Source organism: Ambystoma mexicanum, chromosome 3p, assembly GCF_040938575.1.
Source record: "Ambystoma mexicanum isolate Mex_15411 chromosome 3p, UKY_AmexF1_1, whole genome shotgun sequence".
In the NCBI taxonomy this organism is placed as follows: domain Eukaryota; kingdom Metazoa; phylum Chordata; class Amphibia; order Caudata; family Ambystomatidae; genus Ambystoma; species Ambystoma mexicanum.
In genome coordinates this window covers 903,594,008-903,613,473 of record NC_090925.1, presented here as the reverse complement: position 1 = coordinate 903,613,473, position 19,466 = coordinate 903,594,008, and the positions used below count along the sequence as shown (strand labels likewise).

The 19,466-nt window shown below is 48.2% G+C and overlaps 1 protein-coding gene across 4 annotated transcripts in view; it reads right to left on the bottom strand.

Annotated features, from left to right (window-relative positions):
- Positions 1–19,466, bottom strand: part of CBFA2T2 (CBFA2/RUNX1 partner transcriptional co-repressor 2) — a 462,052-nt gene that overhangs the window by 118,723 nt on the left and 323,863 nt on the right. For all 4 annotated transcript variants that reach the window (XM_069652143.1, XM_069652142.1, XM_069652145.1 and 1 more), the window contains 2 exons: positions 14,080–14,169; positions 13,434–13,612 (listed from right to left, as the gene is read on the bottom strand). In XM_069652143.1, the coding sequence (XP_069508244.1) occupies positions 13,434–13,612; positions 14,080–14,169 (269 nt within the window). The remainder of the gene's footprint in view (positions 1–13,433; positions 13,613–14,079; positions 14,170–19,466) is intronic.

Here is a 19,466-nt window from a genome sequence, read left to right as displayed (position 1 = left end):
GGGCTGATACATTTTGAGTATCTACCCGTATACACAGATCTTCAGTATAAGGACCTGACAGGATAGCCCCAGAGAATCCATGTGTGTCAATCGTTCTGCCCGACAAGCAGACTCACCTTCCTTAATACAAGATTTAGTAGCCCCAGTGTCGACCGTGAATGAGAACGTTCAATCACCTACCTGCACAGCTTTTCAGTTTTCCTCTTCCAGATCAGTGGTAACGGACCGGACACATCAGAGCCCCCTGTGGGCTGTCCTACTCCTGGTACATATTAGCACCGTTGATCAAAAAAGGATTCCCTCCAAAAACACTTGCTCCAGTGTAATGGGTAACCATTCCTTGCGGTAAAGGATTCTTCTCCTATGTCTTTACTGATACTTGCACTGGCATGGTCGGTGGGATCCCAAAGGTCTGTGCAATCCCAGTCGCAGGGTTCTATTCAGCCCGTGTCTGCACAGAGTCTGGGGCATATGGCAGGGTCGGGGATTTCATCTGCTTAGCTCCCATGTTACAATGCTGTGGCCTGTCACGACAATCTAGTGACCCATGTCCCAACCTTCCACATGACCCAACACTGAAACCAATAGAACCCGAAATAATTATTTCCCATTGGTGCAACAAACAGAACACCTATTCCTCCGAACCTGCAATATGACCCACTTCCCCGTGGAAATCCTCCCCTGCCCCTCGGAAACGCTCTAATTTGTCTTGGACCAGCAGCATACCCATCCACCCCAGTGTCATACCCGATTCACTCTGTGCCTGTTTTCCCAATTGCGCCTTCTGTCCCTCCATAGAATTTGTAATTACTGCCCCTTCCAAACAAATCTTTGCCAAGTTCCTCTAAACAAGCTTAGCCTCTGCTTTTTGTGCCTGTTCTATACTCTTTTTCTTGCCTCCTTTTACAAAAATGCACATGTGCTTGAATCTCCGGCCAACTCTCGGCCTCCATTCCTACCACTTTAGCTAAATCCTGCAGGACTTCATTGGGGAGTCCCTTCTTTAACATGTGGTAGAAAATGGACACGATTTTGTCCTATGCTTCTCCCATCTCTGCCCTCCACATTGCCTGAATAAACTGTATGTGTACGGCAGGATCATCATTCAAATTCATCGTCTTTGTTATGATCGAATTTATATCTGGCGTATCAGGGTGCATAATTCACAGGGCCCCCAAACCTGTGCCCTATAATTATTAAAAGCTGCTCCATCATGGGTTTTTGTATCTACCTGAACACCCGGATCCTCAGCTCTTTTCCAAAGCTTGTATGACTGCTCTCCCATCAGAGCTGCAAAAAGGCTTTTCATACACCAGTGTTATGTTTCTCCAAAGCATAAATCCACTTTCCTGCCCCTGCAGTGAGCGAAGAGTGTGTCTTCATCAAATTATTCTGGTCCATGAGTGACCACGGGACATAATCTGTCCTTCAATGACCCTTCAGGATTAACAAAGTTACATCCGCTTTTACTCGGGCCTCCCCTATCCCCCACCCTGCAACTTACTATGGCCATGACAGTAGCCTGGCTTATCCTACGACTCCATGTTGTACCTCATGCTGCTACTGGAGCGAGAGGTAGGGCGCCAACACCCTGCTCTCCCTGCTCGACATTCAATTCCCATCCCATTCATCTTCTACTCTGGACTCTGCATCCCCTGACATTTCTACAGGCACGGACGCATACTCGGTACTACCATAGGGTGCCATCTCCCATACCCCCTGCTCAACCCCTGTAGCATTCCTGTACTCCATACCCACCTCAAACATTTTGAGAAGTGATTTATCCAACCTCAAGAACCTGCCCATGCCTCCACCTTCCTTCTTCTACACCCTTTCCTGTCTTCGCCCTTCTTTCCGCTCTTCATCTTTTTGCCGCCGTAGCAGCACTATCTCTTCCTTTGCTAGCCTCAACACTTCATTTTTCCCACTCTTGTGTCTCTACCACTCTTCGCAACCAATCTTCTACCCTAGCAGGAAAATGCCTGATCTTCCTCGTTCTTAATTCTTCATCCGTGCTTCTAGCTGCCGGCCTCAGTCTCTCTGGTTCTTCCACCCTTAATCTGTCTGCTAACCTATCAGTCGGGCGAGTTACCTTTCCGCTCTCCATTCTCAACCTTTCTGCAGCCCCAACAATTGAAGGAGTAACCCTTCCACTTTCCTCGAGATCCCAGTTCTTAGAAATCCTAACTGATAGAGGTGTTAACTGTGTCCATCTCACAACCACTGGAGTGGCCGCTGGGGAAAAATGGAGGTTCGAACTCGGGGTCTGTATATCCCTCTGCAGGCGATAAAGGATAGCACCCATATGTGGGTGGTGCAGAAGGAACTCCTGCACCCCCCTTTTTTGGCCTCTATGGGCCTTCCCGCCTTTTTCATACATCCTCCATAGCTCTAAGATATTTCCCCACTTCTCTAGTTTCAAGCCCTTGTGCCTTGTAGCCAAAAGGTATGCAGGTTCTCCAATACCCCAGTATCATAGGTTACCTCACTAGACCACAAAATGATCACCTTACCCCTTACTATCCCGCAACCATTCCCTATAGTACTTTAGAACCTTTGCCTTATACCTAGGAAGCATCTGGCACAAATGATTCAACTGAGTCTCCATACTCCACCCCAAGTTATCCAAAAGAATATCGAGCCGAACCCGCAGTACAAAAAGAAAATCTTTACCCAAAGAACCCCCCCCCAATTTTTACCCGCATCCAGTTTCGTAGTCGTTCCGCAAAATCACTCACTGTACTCGTTTATACCGCAATTACCTCATTCAGCTACTTCGCTTCAATTCTACTTCTCACTCTTACACAAAAGACAGCATCTTATCAAAAAACACTGGAGGGCCAAATTCTCAAAGATATCTCCTTCAGTAGAGCATAGAAAGAGCGCACTGCTTTTCACTGCAGCACCGCTGCTCTCGCCATCTTCATTACGAGTACGGCCTTCTGTACTACAAAACCGTCTTTCCACGACTAGAGGAGGTTTCCCCTTCCCTACTTTGACTAGCCAAGAAAAATCGAAGCAAGGGCTCTGCCGCAAAATCAATACGCAATGAAGACTTCCAAGGGTATACTTCAGAAAGGCATCTACACAGTTGGACTTAACATAAGATGCCACCCCACTTGCAAGTGAGGGCTCCAACCAGACAAGCAAACTAAAGGGTATCAAGACAAACCCCACAATGGGCGTGCTGGGTAGGATAACACCTTGAAAATAACAAACTAGGTAAAAAATAGGTACAAGTGACTTACAACATAGTACAGTTCAATCACTCCTTCAAAACATCCAATTTTCCAATTCTACCCTTATCAATCCCATTAAATCAAAAAGAAAACCCTTTACCCTTCTTTTCCTCATTGATTTACCTCCAAAAGTACACTCTGGTGACCCTAAGCGCTCCAATGTGGTGCTCCGTCAAATCGTCTGGCACAGTTCGACCACGGCACCATGCCTCCGGGGAACAGACGGACCTTTAACCAATATGGTGTCCACAAACCTCTCTTTTTCACTGTGCACAGAAGACTGGTCCTTGGAGAGAGGCGCCACAGCCGAGTTGTGCAGACAGGAGACCAACACTGTCTCGGAAAGCCTGGGGTCCCTTTGTGGTTGCCAAATTTGTGGGGGCTGACCCCTAATTACCTTAACCCAAAGCGGGTTCACCTGAGGAACGAATGCATGTTTTGTATGTAAAGCAAGTTCATTGTAAAATCATAGGGGAGCAGTAAGAGGACGCTGCAGAGTCAAACTAACGGAAGTCTCAACGGACCACATCAGTTTACATACATTTTCGCAACAGTTAAAACACTCCGATACTTTTTTTTTTTTACAATCCACTGCCCACACAGGATAGGACAAGACATACACAAAGAAGTTCCATCTTTCTTCATTTCTTTCCTTTCCATTGTTCATTGACAATCTTCACTACCATCTTCAGGTCATATTCACAGAACACCCCTTGTCTGGATTCGTCCATGGTAGATCGTGACATCATGACATAATAAAACATTCACAAACTAACATAATTAATTACCCGTAACAACTAGCCTCAGCCCTTTAACCTTAAGTGTGAATGCACTTTGTCAGTATGGATAGTTTAACGATATGAGGAAAAGCTGAGCAAACAAGTTCTCCTGTCATGAAGAACTCACTGTAACCAAGGGATGGTATTATTAAACAGATGCAAAGACTGAGAAATGTACACATGGGATTTCTAAATCTGCATGTAATGGGTTTTTGTGAATTTATTCAGACTATGCAGCTAGCAGGTTGTGCAATGAATTTTAGGTAACTGAAAAGTTCTGGTTTCTCAGGCTTGGTGGTTGAGGGAGAAATGATGAGTAATCCAGCAGAGGGTCAGGCGTTGAACAGGACACAGGTTTATGGCTTAGTAGTTCAGCGAGCAACAGATTTAATATTTCCCATCGCATTTTAGTCTTGCCGGCCATTTGCTTGGGCCAGCAATAAAAACGGGAGGAGATGGGGCCTGAAGCCATGGTGTCTTTTGCTCAATTGTTTTCTTAGGGTAAAACTCGAGGCCCTACATTCTGAAGTGGTAGTCATATAAATTAGAATGTCAATGGGTCCAGTAAAATGGGGTGGATGAGATGGACATCTCTAGTTCAAAGGCCCCTAGCATCACATCCCCGCTCTGGTGCAGGCCTCTGGGGGCTAGGCCAATCCCCTCTCTCTAAGGGGTGCCGGGCACATGGAGTGGCGTGGGTCATGGGTGTGATTCAATCGTATCTCCATCCACGATTACTAGGAGCGCAAGATCAATAATTGCATATTCATCTGTGAATGACAATTTGTTTTATCCAGCTTGCACTTTCCTTCCCATATTATTGAAAACTGCTGCTTAATTCTGATTAGTCATTGTAGTAATAAATGCAAGCATCAAATCTTCTGTGTGATTGGCTTTCTTCCAGACTGAGCTCATTGTGCTTCGCATAAATACTTACTTGTTCGGGAAAGTGATTAGGTGTGATTACTGCTGGGCCCTGGGGAGGGTGCGGGTTCCCCTTTTCACTACAACAACCTTCCCATGTATTCACCACATACTCCCTGTTCCCCAACTGTGCCAAACATATTTCCCTGAAAGCCCCAGTGTATATATGTCTGTGAATGTGTTCAGGATTACTGCGTCCCTTCACAGTGGCTTCCCCCATCCACAAATCTGTTCTTTCGCATGCGCATATAAAGCTCCTCACTTCTCATCTTTAGGCACTACATTACATTCCACGCCACCCAACTACATTGTGTTCACACTGCATCTACAGACTTGTCATTATGTTGCTATGTATGTACAAATCTAAAATGTATCAACTATACATAAACCACACTAATAGTAACACTCATCCCATCCCATTAACTATACTAGAGTATAACATCGCGTCTACCCCAGTCAGCAATATGGAGCGCGCAACACAAAAACTTCTTTCCCATTCCAGCCACTATCGACCACCCCAACAGGAAATATCCGATCGTTGAGCTGGTATGCTTAGCGGTAAAGTGGGCTGTCTACAGTCTTTGCTATTACTTGATCAGACAATGGTTTATGTTAACCACAGACCACGCTACGTATAGATGACCAAAAAGAAGTGACATGTATTTTTTTTTTAACTTGTTTATTTTTCGGTAGGCATAAAGGAGAATGCATTAGCATGTTAGATTAACACTTTATCTCAGCATTATTATACACTTATTAATACCCCAATACCCAACCCCCCATCTTAGTCTCGGGCTCATTCGCTCCCGGCTCCTCCTGTCTCGATTCGCCTTCCTCCTCCTTCTCCCGACTTACGTCCTCAAATCCTGGGTTTGGCTATCCTCTGGGGCCTGCTCCTCTATCAGCTGAGACTGTTCTCTGTCTGCCACCTGCTGGGCCTGTTGCACCAGGCGCGGTTTGTATGTCAGGGCCGGGAAGCGTAAGTCATAGTCGATCACCGGCGACCAAATGTTCGTGAAACGATGGAGGCGGCCTCTGTTTGCTGCCATCACTTTCTCAGCGATGAAGATGTCCCAGATTTTCAACCACCATAGCACCGTTAGGGGGCCCTCCGGGGTCTTCCATGTCCGAGCTATTGTGATTTTGGCGGCTAGGAGTAATTGCGTGATGATGGCCGCGGATGCGCCCGCTTTCGGGTATGTGTCTGGGATCGGGGTCCCCAGCAGTAGCGGCTCCGGTTCCAGTGGCAGTGAGATTTGGGTTATGTTTGTGATGGTAGCTATACATTGGGACCAGAAGACCTTCACCACCGGGCATGACCACCACATGTGTAAGTAGGAGCCTGGCGAGCCGCACCAACGCCAGCACTGTGGGTCCAGCGACTGGTTGAAGTGGTGTAGTTGTAGCGGCGGGAAATACCATCTCATGAGCAGTTTATATGCACATTCTCGGTTGGTGATGCAGAAGGACGATGAGTGTGTGCGGGCCCAGATATCGGTCAAGTCTTGATCCTGGATTGGGTGCCCTAGGTCCTTTTCCCACTGCGCCATGTATGTCGCTCTATTGGACAGGAGGTTCTCCTGGAATAGTCGATGCAGCGTCGAGATCCGCCCTCGGGAGGGTCCGCTACTGTTAATTCCAAGGCATCTAGGGTCCTGGTGGCCGCCTCTCGCGTCTGGGGGTGAGTGCACCAGTGTCTGATTTGGCAATATGCGAACCTGTCTGACTCTGCTAGGTTGAACGTACTTTTGCATTGGGCGAATGTCAGCGGCTGTGTCCCCTCAAATAGTTGGCTTAGGGAGGAGAGGCCTCCGGTGATCCAGTTCTTGAAGTTTGAGGGGTGAGCTCCCGGAGAGAACGCCGGATTGTGGAAGACCGGGGCCGAGGGGCCCAGAGCTCTCGGGATACCTCTGGATTTGCGGGCCCAATCCCATGCCTTCAGTGTTTGCTTGGTTGAGGATAGTATGGCTGGCCATGTCCGGCGCAGCGCGGTTGGGAGGTGTAGAAGAAAGCGCAATGGGAGGGGTACTCGGGATTGCTCTATGTCCATCCATTTGGGGCGTCCTGACGTTATAGTCCAGGCCCTGGTATGCGCTATCTGCGCCGCCATCTGGTATTTTTGGAGGTCAGGGACCCCTAGGCCTCCCTGATCCGGAGCACATAGCATTGTCTTCCGTGGAATGCGGGCCTTCATCCTCCTCCATATGAATCCGAATATCTTCCTTTGAAGTCTCTGTAGTTGGGGACGAGGGACTATGATGGGGAGAGCTGAGCAGGCGTATAGGAATCGTGGCAACAGATTCATTTTGCAGGCTGTGATGCGACCTATTAGGGATATTTCCTGCTTGTGCCAAGAGTCTAGGTCTTTTTCCAAAGTTTTCATCAGGGGCGGGAAGTTTATCCGATAGATGTCTCCCGGGTTGGCGGGGATCTGCACTCCGAGGTAGGGGATGGATGTGTCATTTAGCGGAACCGTGCACTGGGCACTGAAGGATGCCTCATCTCTCTGATTTAATCCTATCCCCAGAGCTGTCGATTTCCTCAAGTTAATGGCAAATCCGGACACCTTCCCAAATCTGTGGATTTCCGCTAGGGCGGCTCTTAAGGATTGCAAGGTGTCTGTGATGGATAGCATCACGTCGTCAGCGTAGAGCGCTATCTTGTGCTGGGTAGAGCCTACTTGGAGGCCTTTGATTCTGGGGTTAAGGCGAATCCGCTGGGCCAACGATTCCATCACCATAGCGAACAGTAAGGGGGAGAGGGGGCAGCCCTGTCTGGTGCCGCATGTTAGGGAGATCGGGTTAGTCAGGAGGCCGTTCACTCGGAGCAGGGTGGTCGGGGATTGGTAGTTCGCTAGGGTGAGCTTCAAGAAGGTGGGCCCAACGCCGAACGACTCCAGGGTAAGGCGGAGGAACGACCAGTCCACTTTGTCGAAAGCCTTGGTCGCGTCTAAGGCTAGCAGGGCGAGTTTCTTCGAGTCTTATCTGGCTATCTCGATCAGGTCGAGGACTCTGCGCGTATTATCTGTGGTGGCTCTGTTTAAGATAAATCCCGTCTGGTCTGGGTATATGATGTCCGGAAGAAGCCTCGCTAATCGGTTTGCCAAGACCTTCGAGTAGATATTCGCATCCAGGTTTAGTAAGGAGATGGGTCGGTATGCCGCTATATCGCTGGGGTCTTTTCCTGGTTTCAGCGCTAATACTGTTATTGACTCTTTCATTGATGGGGTTGTTGATCCAGAGGTGGCATAGGAGTTAAAGAGGGTCGTCATTGGGGCTAGTAGCTGAGGCCGGAAGAGTTTGTAGAATCGGGACGTGAAACCATCTGGGCCCGGGGCTCTAGTTCTTAAGCTTTTAACGGCTTCGTCGATCTCCTCGCTGGTGATCGGGGCCTCCAACTCTTCCCTACTCGTAGTTGAGAGTTTAGGCAGGGCGGCTTCCCTCAGGTAGGACTGCTGCTCTTTCTGGGGTTTTTGGGTAGCTGACATAGTTTCGGTTACGTGAGCTTCTGCAATTCTCAGCTTATCCCGATCTGCGAATTGGGCTGCACCCTGAGGGTCCCGGAGGCTTAGTATAGTGTTCCTTCTCTTGATTCTTGCGAGTTTTTCCACCAGGAATTTATTTGCTGTGTTTCCCCTGGCGTAGTAGCTCTGCTTCGTCTTGGTTAGCAACTGGGCTGTGTCCTCCGCGTAATGAGCCTCTAGTTTCCTCCGTGCCGTCTGCAAGACTCGGTAGGTTCTCGGGGACCAGTTTCTAGCTTTACATGCCGTCTCTGCCTCAAGGACCTTGTCTTCTAGGATGCGGCGGGTCTGTTGCTTTTGCTTATGGTAGGCCGCTCCCCGAGAGATCAGCACCCCTCGCACTACGGCCTTCATCGCGTCCCATGTCGTCGCTGGGGAGGTATCTTCGTTTTTATTGACTTCGAAGTACTGTTTGATGGCTTTAGCTACTACGTCTCTTGTCGCCATGTTATTTAGGATCGGGTCATAAAGAGACCATCTGCGTCTTGGGGGCGGGTCCGGGTTATAGGCTCTTAGCGTCAGTATTACGTGAGCGTGATCTGAATGGATTCTGGGGCCTATGAGGACATCGTCCGTGTACGACAGGATCTGCGGGGATGTCAGCAAGAGGTCTATACGTGAATAAGTCCTGTGCACATAGGAGTAGCATGAGTAGTCTCGTTCCTCTGGATGGAGGATCCTCCAGGCATCCACCACTTCGAAGGTTCGGAACAGTTTAAGCAGAGCGATCGCCAAGCCAAAGTCTCCGCGGGCAGGGGGGTGTGATCTATCTACTAGTGGGTTGGGGACTCCGTTGAAATCTCCCCCGATGATGGTCTGACCCTCCACAAACGGAAGAAGGGTGTTTTCCAGGGTCGAGTAGAATGCCTCTTGTTCTTGATTTGGCGCATATACTGAGATCAGCGTGTATAGTTGGCCGAGAATTCGGCATTTCACCGCCACGAAGCGGCCATCTGGGTCCCGTTTAGAGTCTAGGATTTGAGGCCTCAAATCTTTGGCGATTAAAATAGCTGTGCCACCTTTCTTCGCTCCATTCGAAGCTAGAAACTGCGTTGGGAATTGCCGATCTCTGAGCCTTGCGAAGTCCGCTGGGATCAGGTGTGTCTCCTGCAGGAAGACCACGGAGGCCCCATCATTCTGGATGCGTTGTAGGATCATTTTCCTCTTCTGTGGGGCGTTGAGGCCTCTAACGTTCAGCGTTAGGAACCTTAGTTTCTGGATCGGCGGGGGGGCCTCCTGGGTGCCTTGTGGGGTGGGACACTGTTCCTCGTGGGTGGGCTGGGGGTATTCAGTCTTCATTTCGAGATTCCGAGTTAGCTAGGTCCTCCTGCAGCCGGGTTTTCTGCGTCCTCCAACGGGAGGGCAACATTTTATCTGAGTGGGTCCACCAACGGGTGGGCAAACTTAAACGGGTGGGAAAACTCCCGACTGTGCGGGGGGCTGGGATCTTCTGCGCAGCCACCATCACGGCCAACGTGGCCCAAACAGTTTCCCTCGCCAACGGGTCGAACCATACAGATCGGCTCGGCTCCAAGGGTGGGTAGGTGACATACGCCTTGGAGAGGGGGACTGGGCCGTTCGGGGCCCGCGGCATTGCTATGCTTCGTTTTGGCTTCGGCGTCGGTCTTAGTACCATGGCCGCAAACCTCTGAATTACTTCATCTTTCGGCGTCTCTGCGCCTTAGACCAGGGTTGTTGCTGTCTTTGAGGTGACTGATCTGGTTCCTCTGGCGGGAGGAGTGGACTGGGGGTGGTTGAGGCCTCTGGAGAGTTCGGGTGCAAAATCGATTTCGCGTCCTCCAGGTGGCTAATTTTGCGTAGAGTCCCTTGGTACGAGAATTGTAACGTAGCGGGGAAGAGCCAACGGTAGCGAATCTGCTGGTTCTGGAGGAATAGGGTCAAGGCTTGAGAGCTCTCCTTTTCTGTATGGTGATCGGGGAGAGATCTTGGTATATCTGCAGGGGGGTGCTCATGAATGACAGTTCATCCTTAGAGCGGCTTATTGCCGAGATGGCTTCTTTGGTAGGGTAGAAGTGTACTCTAGTAATCACATCCGGAGGGCCGTCTGAGTCTACTCCTCGTCTCGGGCGTAGTCTGTGGGTTCGGTCCAGGACGAGTTGGGTTTTGTCCATGAGCGGGAGGAGAGCCTGGAAGAAGTTGCCTATGTACTCCGGGAGCTCTTTATCTTGGATCGTTGTTGGGACCCCACGGATGCGCAGATTATTCCGTCAGGCCCTGTTTTCTAAGTCCTCTTGCTTGAATGCGAGGATCTCATTACTGGACTGAAGCGCTCGGATCTCGCGTCGCATTTCTATTATTGCTGCATCGTGGTTCTGGGTCAAGTCTTCGACCTCTCCTATTCTCTGTTCCGTGAGTCGTTGGTCCATTTGTTCTAGCCGTGTAGTGAACTCGGTCATGCAGGACCGAATTTCGGCTTTGATGTCCCTCATGAAGGCCATTAAGTCATCTCTGTTGGCGAGGTTACCCTGTTCTTCTGGGGGCTTTTGCGGGGTAAGTTTAAGTGAGGTGTCCGGTTTTCTTGTCTTGTCTGTTACTAGAAGCATGGTGGAAATGTCCGCGGTTTTGGCTGGTTTGGTGAGTCTCGACATTTTGCCAGGGCTGGGACTCTGGGGATCATCTTCTGGCTGGGAGCCCCTGGGGGGGGGGCGCTTTGGGGGGGATGATTGGTTTTGGATGAATCTGCTGTAGAAGGCGAGAAATCCGCCCGCCGTATTGTAGTGGTTATATCTGGGCCTTGCCACTCTTGGATGTAGAGGAGGGGTCGATTCAGCTTGAGGTAGATGTCCACCCTGCCAGGGGGCTGAAGCTATCCAGGGTGATGGGCCTGGTGGGTGAAGTGGGCAGGAGCGCCCCAGGATATTATGGCGGCTGGAGACGTGGGGGTGTCTTCAGAAGGAGGTTGGGGAAAGCTGTTGCCCCTAACATGACCACTCTCCCCAGCCGGTGAGGTATCTGGTGGGCAGGGGCGCCCCAGGAAGCTGGAAGGGGGCTCCGGATTCAGCACCGGGGGGATTGTGGGGGGCGATGGACACTCACCCGCTCAGGCCTCCGATATCGCTTCCGGGGTGCTGGGCTGCAATGCAGAGACCTGGGGGCCAGGAAGGAGCCGCCGACTCTCCCACTCGGGTTGATCGTTGCCAGTGAAGGAGGTTGGGGGGGCGGAACAAGGGCCCCCCGCCCCCACAGCTGGTCCAGTAGCCGGAGGGCTCCGGGGGCTTGGTTGTCTCTCCAGCGAGCCGGTCCGCCGCACTGGCGAGCGTCGGGGAGCTCCGGGGGCCTCTCTATGAGGTCTGTTTATCAGGTCTGGAGGGCCGGAGAGTCAGCCGGACGGAGTGGCTTCGCAGGGGGGTCGAGATGGTGGTGGCGCCAGCCCCGTACTCCGCTCCGGTGGAGGGGGGGCGGGTGGGAGGAGCACCCGAACCCGCGCTGCAGCCTCAGGTGGAAGGGCCCCGGGGACCAGAGCGGCCGTCTCTCCAGAGATCTCCGATGGCGAGGCTCAGGATCGGGGCGGAGCAGGAGGTCCTATGGGTGTCTCGTCACTGGGCGCCGGCGAGGGGCCTGAGTCGCGGCCGCCATCTTGGTTCGGCACGGAGAGGCACCCGCGTCAAGTTCTTCCGCCGCGTTTTCAGTGTTCCCGCCGCGTTCGCTTTCAAAATTGGAGCGGTGGGTGCACAAGTGATTCCGCCAGCTTCTCCCGCCAGAGGGACAGCAGCGGCGACGCCGGGGCCGGTTAAATTTCAGATGAGGCCGCGGGTCCTTACGGAGGCCATTAGCGGAGCAGCCTCATCAGTGGCGCTCCAGGCCATGCCCTGTGACATGTATTTTAACCACAATTACCTCCTGACTTCTTACTCTGAAAAGCGTAGCAGTCTTTAAAAAAGAAGTTAACACCAGCATTACACCATTCTTATTGGGCATTATATCCAGGGGAGACATCACGTTAGTTTGGCACTTTTAGAAGAACCAGAGAGGGAGGGAGGTAGATGAGGGGTTTTGCCTGTAGACCTTCACCACCAGCTAAAAATGATAATAGACAGTAGACAGATCGCTAGTAACAAACACCTTGGGATTAGGGAAACCTCGGGATACGGCGTAGGGAGCCCACAAGAGATGAGAGAGACAAGAGATAGTCATTAGTTGGATAACCCCACCACCCCCCTTCGAGTTAAATTCAAAACAATGAACTGTCTCAGACAGTGTTATGAGGCCCGCTGGCACCCTTTATTTTTGCTACCACCTAGGTCATATAGCTCGGCTTCTCTACTCTATTTTTTCTATGCTTGCCCTCATCTCTCTTTCTATTAGTTGCCAAATCCGTGCGTTCAATGCTGCCTTTGCTCATTCTCCCTCATCACCACACTTTGGAAAACCTTTCCTAACTTCATGCTCATCCTCTACTCTTACATCTTTACAATCGTCTCTTAAAACTCCTCCTTGCCACTCCCATTCCTAAGTGTGCAACACCACACAGTTTGCCCTTTTTTCCTTGCTCATGTGCTTTTGGCTGACGCGCTTTTTGTAATTCAGTATAGTGCTTTTTACATAAAAGGTGTATTTAGAGAGAACACTCTACAGTACTGCTACCCAGCAAGTACCATCTGATGGAATTAGCACTCAGCATTCTGCCCAGACCAAATACTGTTTGGAGGTCCCAGACGGCTGGAGACGTGGGGGTGTCTTCAGAAGGAGGGCTCCAACAGTAGCACAGAATGAGCCAAACCCCTCCGCCTCCAGGCAGCAGTAGGATCCATGCTTCTCATTCTTTAATTGCAGTCTGATTTAGACTGGGCTTTACAACAGTATTTCGTAGACTGGGCAACAAAGTATGAACAGGTCCTATCTTAACTCAATACGCCCAAGCAAAACTCAGACTGTGGCCCTGGCAGACGCAGTTTCACAATTGTTAATCTAACATTTTTTTTTTTTTTTTAAACAATAGGCTCAATTTACCTGTCAGAGCTGTGCCGCTTTCCAATCCCACTCATCTGCATGAGTAGTTCGGAAGAGTCAGAGGAGATGGTGTTGGTGTTGAGCAGAAGGTGCTCATGCTGAGCCAAATACTGGGCAGGGGTCTGCTTAGCGGCGCGTGCACAATGAATAAGTTCCCTCTGTAATAAGGGCAAGTTTGCCTGAAAGAAAGCAAAAGACACGAAAATGAGTGCCCACAATAATGCAGTAATGGCAAAGCAATTCAACAGCTGATACAACTTTATTCAGATACAAATTGATTGCCATCAAGCATTCCTTATGTCCAAGGAGATCTGGTCTGCAGATATTCATTAAGCATGCAAAAAAGGAAAGGGGGGGTCAGACCCAGTCCCAGCACAGGGGGCTATTAGACTTTAGTCAAACAGGCTCTGGAAAAACAGAAGTACAATTCCAAGTACTTATTCCTTCCTCTCTGATCCCATCATGCCACCATGGTAAGAAACACCGATCATTACGGAGGTCACAAGTGTCTGCACTTATCACTGCAGTATTATGCAGATTCACTGTCTAGACCCACATTCAAAGAGCATTTTCAAGAAGTGGTTCCATGCAGATTCCGCATGTGGAAGGGGATCACACAGGGCAAGTAAGACGGGATCTCCTGTACCTTTAAAAAGGGGATAACAAAGGGCCGGAGTGGAAAGTTTGTGGCCTCTTGCAGTTTGCAGTGGAACTCTTCAATGGTCACTGTGGAATTCTGAAAGAGAAAATGGCAGGTTTTAGTTAGAAAGTAGGTGAACAGTGTCTTCTGTCACAGTCTGCAAACATGCAAGATATGGTCACCAACTAGTTTATTTGGACTGCTTTTCGACTAACTTAACATAATTGAACATTTTTTTTTTTCTAAATGAGGAACGGATTGTTTGAAACAGTCTTTGCCCAGATATAACTTGAACGTTTGGATATTGCATAAACATGGAGGAGAGCTGATTTGCATTTTTAATTCTTGATAGTAATCTTAGTTTTGTTATTAGTTAACATTCTGTTCTGTGATTTTTGAATGCCTTATTGAGTCTTATTTTCATTGCTATACAACGCTTATAACACCATATTTTTATAAGGTTCACACCTTAAATGTCCAAATAAAAATACAAAAAAGAATCTTAACGTTACATCAAGTACACATCAAAGAAGAGTCTTGAGCCTCTCATGTTGCTCCACCAACCTCTGCCATACAAATGACCGGTACATGTTACAAGCTACACATCGGATCAGGGGTTACGTTTTACAGTGGAATGCAGACATGCAACGCCTGCCTTTTGAGACTGCACTTTCAAAGACCATATCTAGGGACTTGTACAAATAAGGTGTAACTAGGTAAGGCAACCTAAGAAACATTAGCCAGAAGCCACAAATAATGTAGAGTATGGGTAAAATATGCTACCAATAACGAAGTATAGTCAGAGCTGTGGTAATCCTGTTAGCAAATATTTTCTTTTTTGCTGCGTCCCTCCCATAGACATCCATGGGCCAGCTATCTTTTTGCTATTGTCCGAATCCTGAACGTTTTGGAGGCAAGTTAAGTCCCCAGCTCAACCAATCATGCTTTTTGTGTCTCCCTTAGGGCATTTCTTGTATTTTTAAAAGCTGCACGCAACATCTTTAGGCCGGTAAGATAGCTCAGCGGGTTGAGCGCTTGCTGCTGTGAACTGAGCGTGATCTGCAGGTCGCAGGTTCGAATCTCGGCAAGGCCAACTCAGCCTTTCAACCTTCCGAGGTCGATAAATGAGTACCAATTTCAGTTGGGTGATATTGTATGTAAATATGTGCTCTGTAAAGCGCTTTGGATTAAAGCGCTATATAAATAACACCTCATTATCATCTTAAAGTGAAGTGCGGTTAGGATACTTTGAATCATTAGAACTTTCTTTTGTAACTTTGTGGTTACAATTGTCCAAGATGGGCTGGAGACAGCAGGATATTTTTCTACTGCGTTTTAAAAACTTTTATTTGTGCAATTTACCATATGCTTTCAAATCGCTGCGCCACAAGATTTGTGCCTATCCTTTGGCATTCTTCGTACATTCTCGGATCCAGAATTGCCATAGACGGAAAGCCCCTTCCCAGGCAAAGCGTGTGTGTGTGTGCGTGTGTTTGTGTGTCAGGATGCCAGGCTGGGTCTGTCTGGACCAGGTCCACCTCTGAGCCAGAGTGTCTGTTGCTGGGAAGATGTGTTGGCCAGAGGCTGTCCATGATCAGACAGCCCCCGCCACTTTAAATATTGCAATTCCCCGGGAAGCCCTGCTCCTCCCTCCTGATCTCAAAAAGGCCCTCGTCTGTGCTTTGGTCCCTGAACTGTTGGGAACAACCTGTCCCAATCATTGCTTGAGGATCTGCGCCTGCTGAGCTTTCAGAAGTGTTCCGGAACACCCAATGGATAGAGTAGCTGTCTCCGGAGTCACCCTGCTGCAGCCTTTGCTGTTCTGAGTTCATCTTTGGAACTTAGTGGATCTTCAGAGTGAGCAAATAGACACCTACTCCTGCAGTTTCAGCCTTCCTGACCGAAGAGAAGTCGTGCAGGGTGTGCTTCTATTTTCGCACTACAGGCACCAGTCATCGCCTGATGGTGGAGACTCCCACCAAATCCATGCTTCTTCATGTCCTAGAGGTCTCCATCCTATTGTGCCAGTGGTGTCCAGCTGGCTAGTCTTCAGAACCATATTAATAATGCAGCCTGGACCCACAGACTAGTTGGGCCCAACCCTGAAGCTGAAAGTGACATCTGCACCCAACCCTCCCTTCAGTGGACAAAGCCTAGAATTAAGTGGGAAACCAGGTATCCAGTGATTTAAACGAATACAAAACAGAAGAACTGTATTAAAGAAATAATAACGAAAAATATCGAATATCTGTTTAAAATGTGTGGGGTAAGGGTTTAAATGCATAGGGAAGCAGGGGGTCGAGAGGCACCCAAAAAAAAATAATTTTATATTTTGTTATTGAAGTTTCGTCATTGAAGCATTCTCTGTAATTTTATTCGTTATAATCACATGTAACCGGGAAATCAGAGTAAGGGGTAAGGTTGGCATACTAATTCCTGGCCATTTCCCCAGCATAGGGTTGTACGGTAGTAAAGTCCTCACCCTATCTCTGCCTTGCCTGCAGACGATCGGTGGTGGTGTGATCAAGGAACCCCACCCTGGGCTTACCCTGGGTCAGTGGTACTAGGAGAATAACCTATTTTAACTCCTTTACTTAACATTTGGAACAATTAACTGCAGGCAGTGATTATAGGGTAGCTATTGTCGCAATCCAATAGAAAGCCCACCTGAACATTTTGGCTTTTGTAACTGGTGACTTCTGGGCACTCGGACTCATCCCCTGTCAGGGATGAACTTTTTAAGTACTAGGGACTTTGTCCTAGGTTGATATGTAGGTGCTCTATGCATTTTACTTACCGATCTTTCCTGGTTCTGATATGTACTGTTTATCTGATTCTCACTTTACTGTACACAATTATTTACAGCGCTGCTTCTAACTTTGCTAACTAATGCATAACTGTTTCTAAAGGTAAAAGTGTTGGTGCTATGTTAGTAGAACCCCAATGGTGAACGTATACGATAGTAGTTCTGTGGTAATACTCACATGAAGTTTCTAAATGCTTAGAGTAGATCTCAACAGTCCAATAAATAATTGTATATTTTTGTACATCTTCTGTCTAAGTGTGTCTGTCTGTCTGTCTGTGTCTGGACCACTCTCACACCCAAAGTCTAACCTGTACTGCTCTGCTACTATACCCTGACTGGGTTTGGCTAGATATCAGTGTCTTTCCTGTTCACCATAATAGGCTAGCCTCTCAGAATCCACCCCGAGGGGTGATTCTGAAAAGCCATTTTAACATTATGTAGCCAGAAGCTAACGAGCGCACCAGAAAGGCAGATCAGGGCATCGTGACAGTTTCCATGAGCGTTGGCCACACAAATTCTTTCAAATACCAATAGACCTGCAGGGCGAGTTCCTTAGTTTAAATACTCTAAGAGAAGTGCCCATCCCCAAGGTGGCAGGTGACAACATATTTACCAGGGCTTTCTATAAAATGGTGCTCATTATAAGCAAACGCACTACATCACGGTAAATCAGTTAAATAATGTACATATATACAGTCTGGTTTGTACATGGTTAATCTTGGGGGTCATTGGAGTGAAGCCATGCGATAATATTCCGTCTAAAGCTATATTAGGACTGGTCTGTTCTGATGTCCAGTGGGAGAGCATTCCAGTATTGGGCTGCTACAATGAAACTTATTTGCAGTAAATGTCACATGAAAGTTTCAAACATGCCCATACTTGCCAGCAAAATCAAGAACCATGAAAATGGTACTCGACCTTCATAAAATCTCCTTGCTAATGACAGTGGGCTAGAAGATTTTTTTCGAGCCCTGAGGTCGCTTACCTATTCCGTGCAAGGGGAAACACAAACCCGTCCAAACTACAACTCAGCATTCCATCCTCAGAGGACTTGCAGCAAGGCCACTTGACGCTTTGGACTAAAGGCTGAGTAAATGTGCTGGCTAAGTGCAGGGCCTCAAACTGCTGCACTTCTGCTTTCTCCAGATCGCATGCACTGGAAAAGGCGGCGGCCGGGCATGCTGGTTGGAAACAGCGTTGGTGGTGCTGCTTTGGAAGAAATTTGATTTATTTAACTAAGTGCCACAAAACAGGATGGAAAAGAAAATGTTAAACATTTACAAGGGGCTCAGCGATCCTATTATAAATGGTTATTTATAGCACGCTTAATACCCAGAGGTTTCCAAGCACAGACCCGTGGATCGAACCGGTGTTGCACCGTGTCGTCTTGATTCCAAGACGGCGACTTGCCCCTGAGCTATCCTCCTGTGACTTGGGCATATACTACTAGTCCAGTCTGAATCAAACTGACCAGATTTTGCAGAGGTTGGATTAAGGTTCTAAATGGGAGAGAAGATCCAGGGCGTTGGGGGTAAGGACTCATCTCGGACATCGAAAGATGCTGGGCAAAAAATATCAAGGTTCATATTTACCTAAAGAAGTGGTACTGAATTGATTAGCCACATTTAGAGAATCTGGACTTGACTCCTAAACAAAGTACTTCCTCTTTTCAGTTTCAAAACCACTACTAGAGACAGAAACCTGTCTAACTGTCTTAGGCAATTGACACACAGGACGTCATCTTAAAAAAACAAGCAGAAGGAGACAAACCTTCCATTCCAAAGTTCCTCAAGTAGATTTACGATTTGGAAAAGGCTATTCCCATTCTGGCAACCTCAGTTAAAGTGGACCTAATGCTGCTAGTTTTTATAAGGCAGAGAGGAGTCTGTACTGAGGTGGTCAAGCATTCAGATGCTGTAGTGAGCAAATTCGGAGTGCTGTGAACAGGTGTTAGGTAGAAACCTGTGCAGTTCCCTCTAGGACCACTGCAAAAGATTGAGGACTACAGGTGTTTGGCAGTAAACCCACTTGGTAGCAGTCTGTACCACACAGATTCACTTGGTAGCTGTGGCTGAGCAGTCAGACTTCCCTCAAGAAGAGTTAGACAGTATACAAAGTATTCACAATAGGTCAAGAGAACACAATAGAATAAGTAAACACTGACCAGTGCTTGGTGTAAAAGAGATATAATTATTTATTTAAAACCACATCTAGAAAAACACACAGGCACTAAGAGTAAGCAATTCAAAAACACGGTCACTAAAAGATATACACTCCCTTAAAAGAATTTTAGACAAGTCTTAAGTAAAGCCCCACTTATTTTCAGACCGTGGTGAGCGCTTAACGTAGATGGCACTCTAATAATTCGTTTTAAAAAGGGAGAGAAAAGCAGAGAATAAATTGAAACAGATCCCAACACTTTTTCACGAACACAACAAAAGAGGAAGGCAAAGTAACACCGTGAATTCAGAGTCAGTAGGCCGGATCCGCTTTAAGAGGATCAAAACGAAATGTGTCCAAGATCACACAGTTGCAGTGCACAAAAGTCTTGTAACAGTTCAAAAAGGAGTTGGACCAAAGAAAGGGA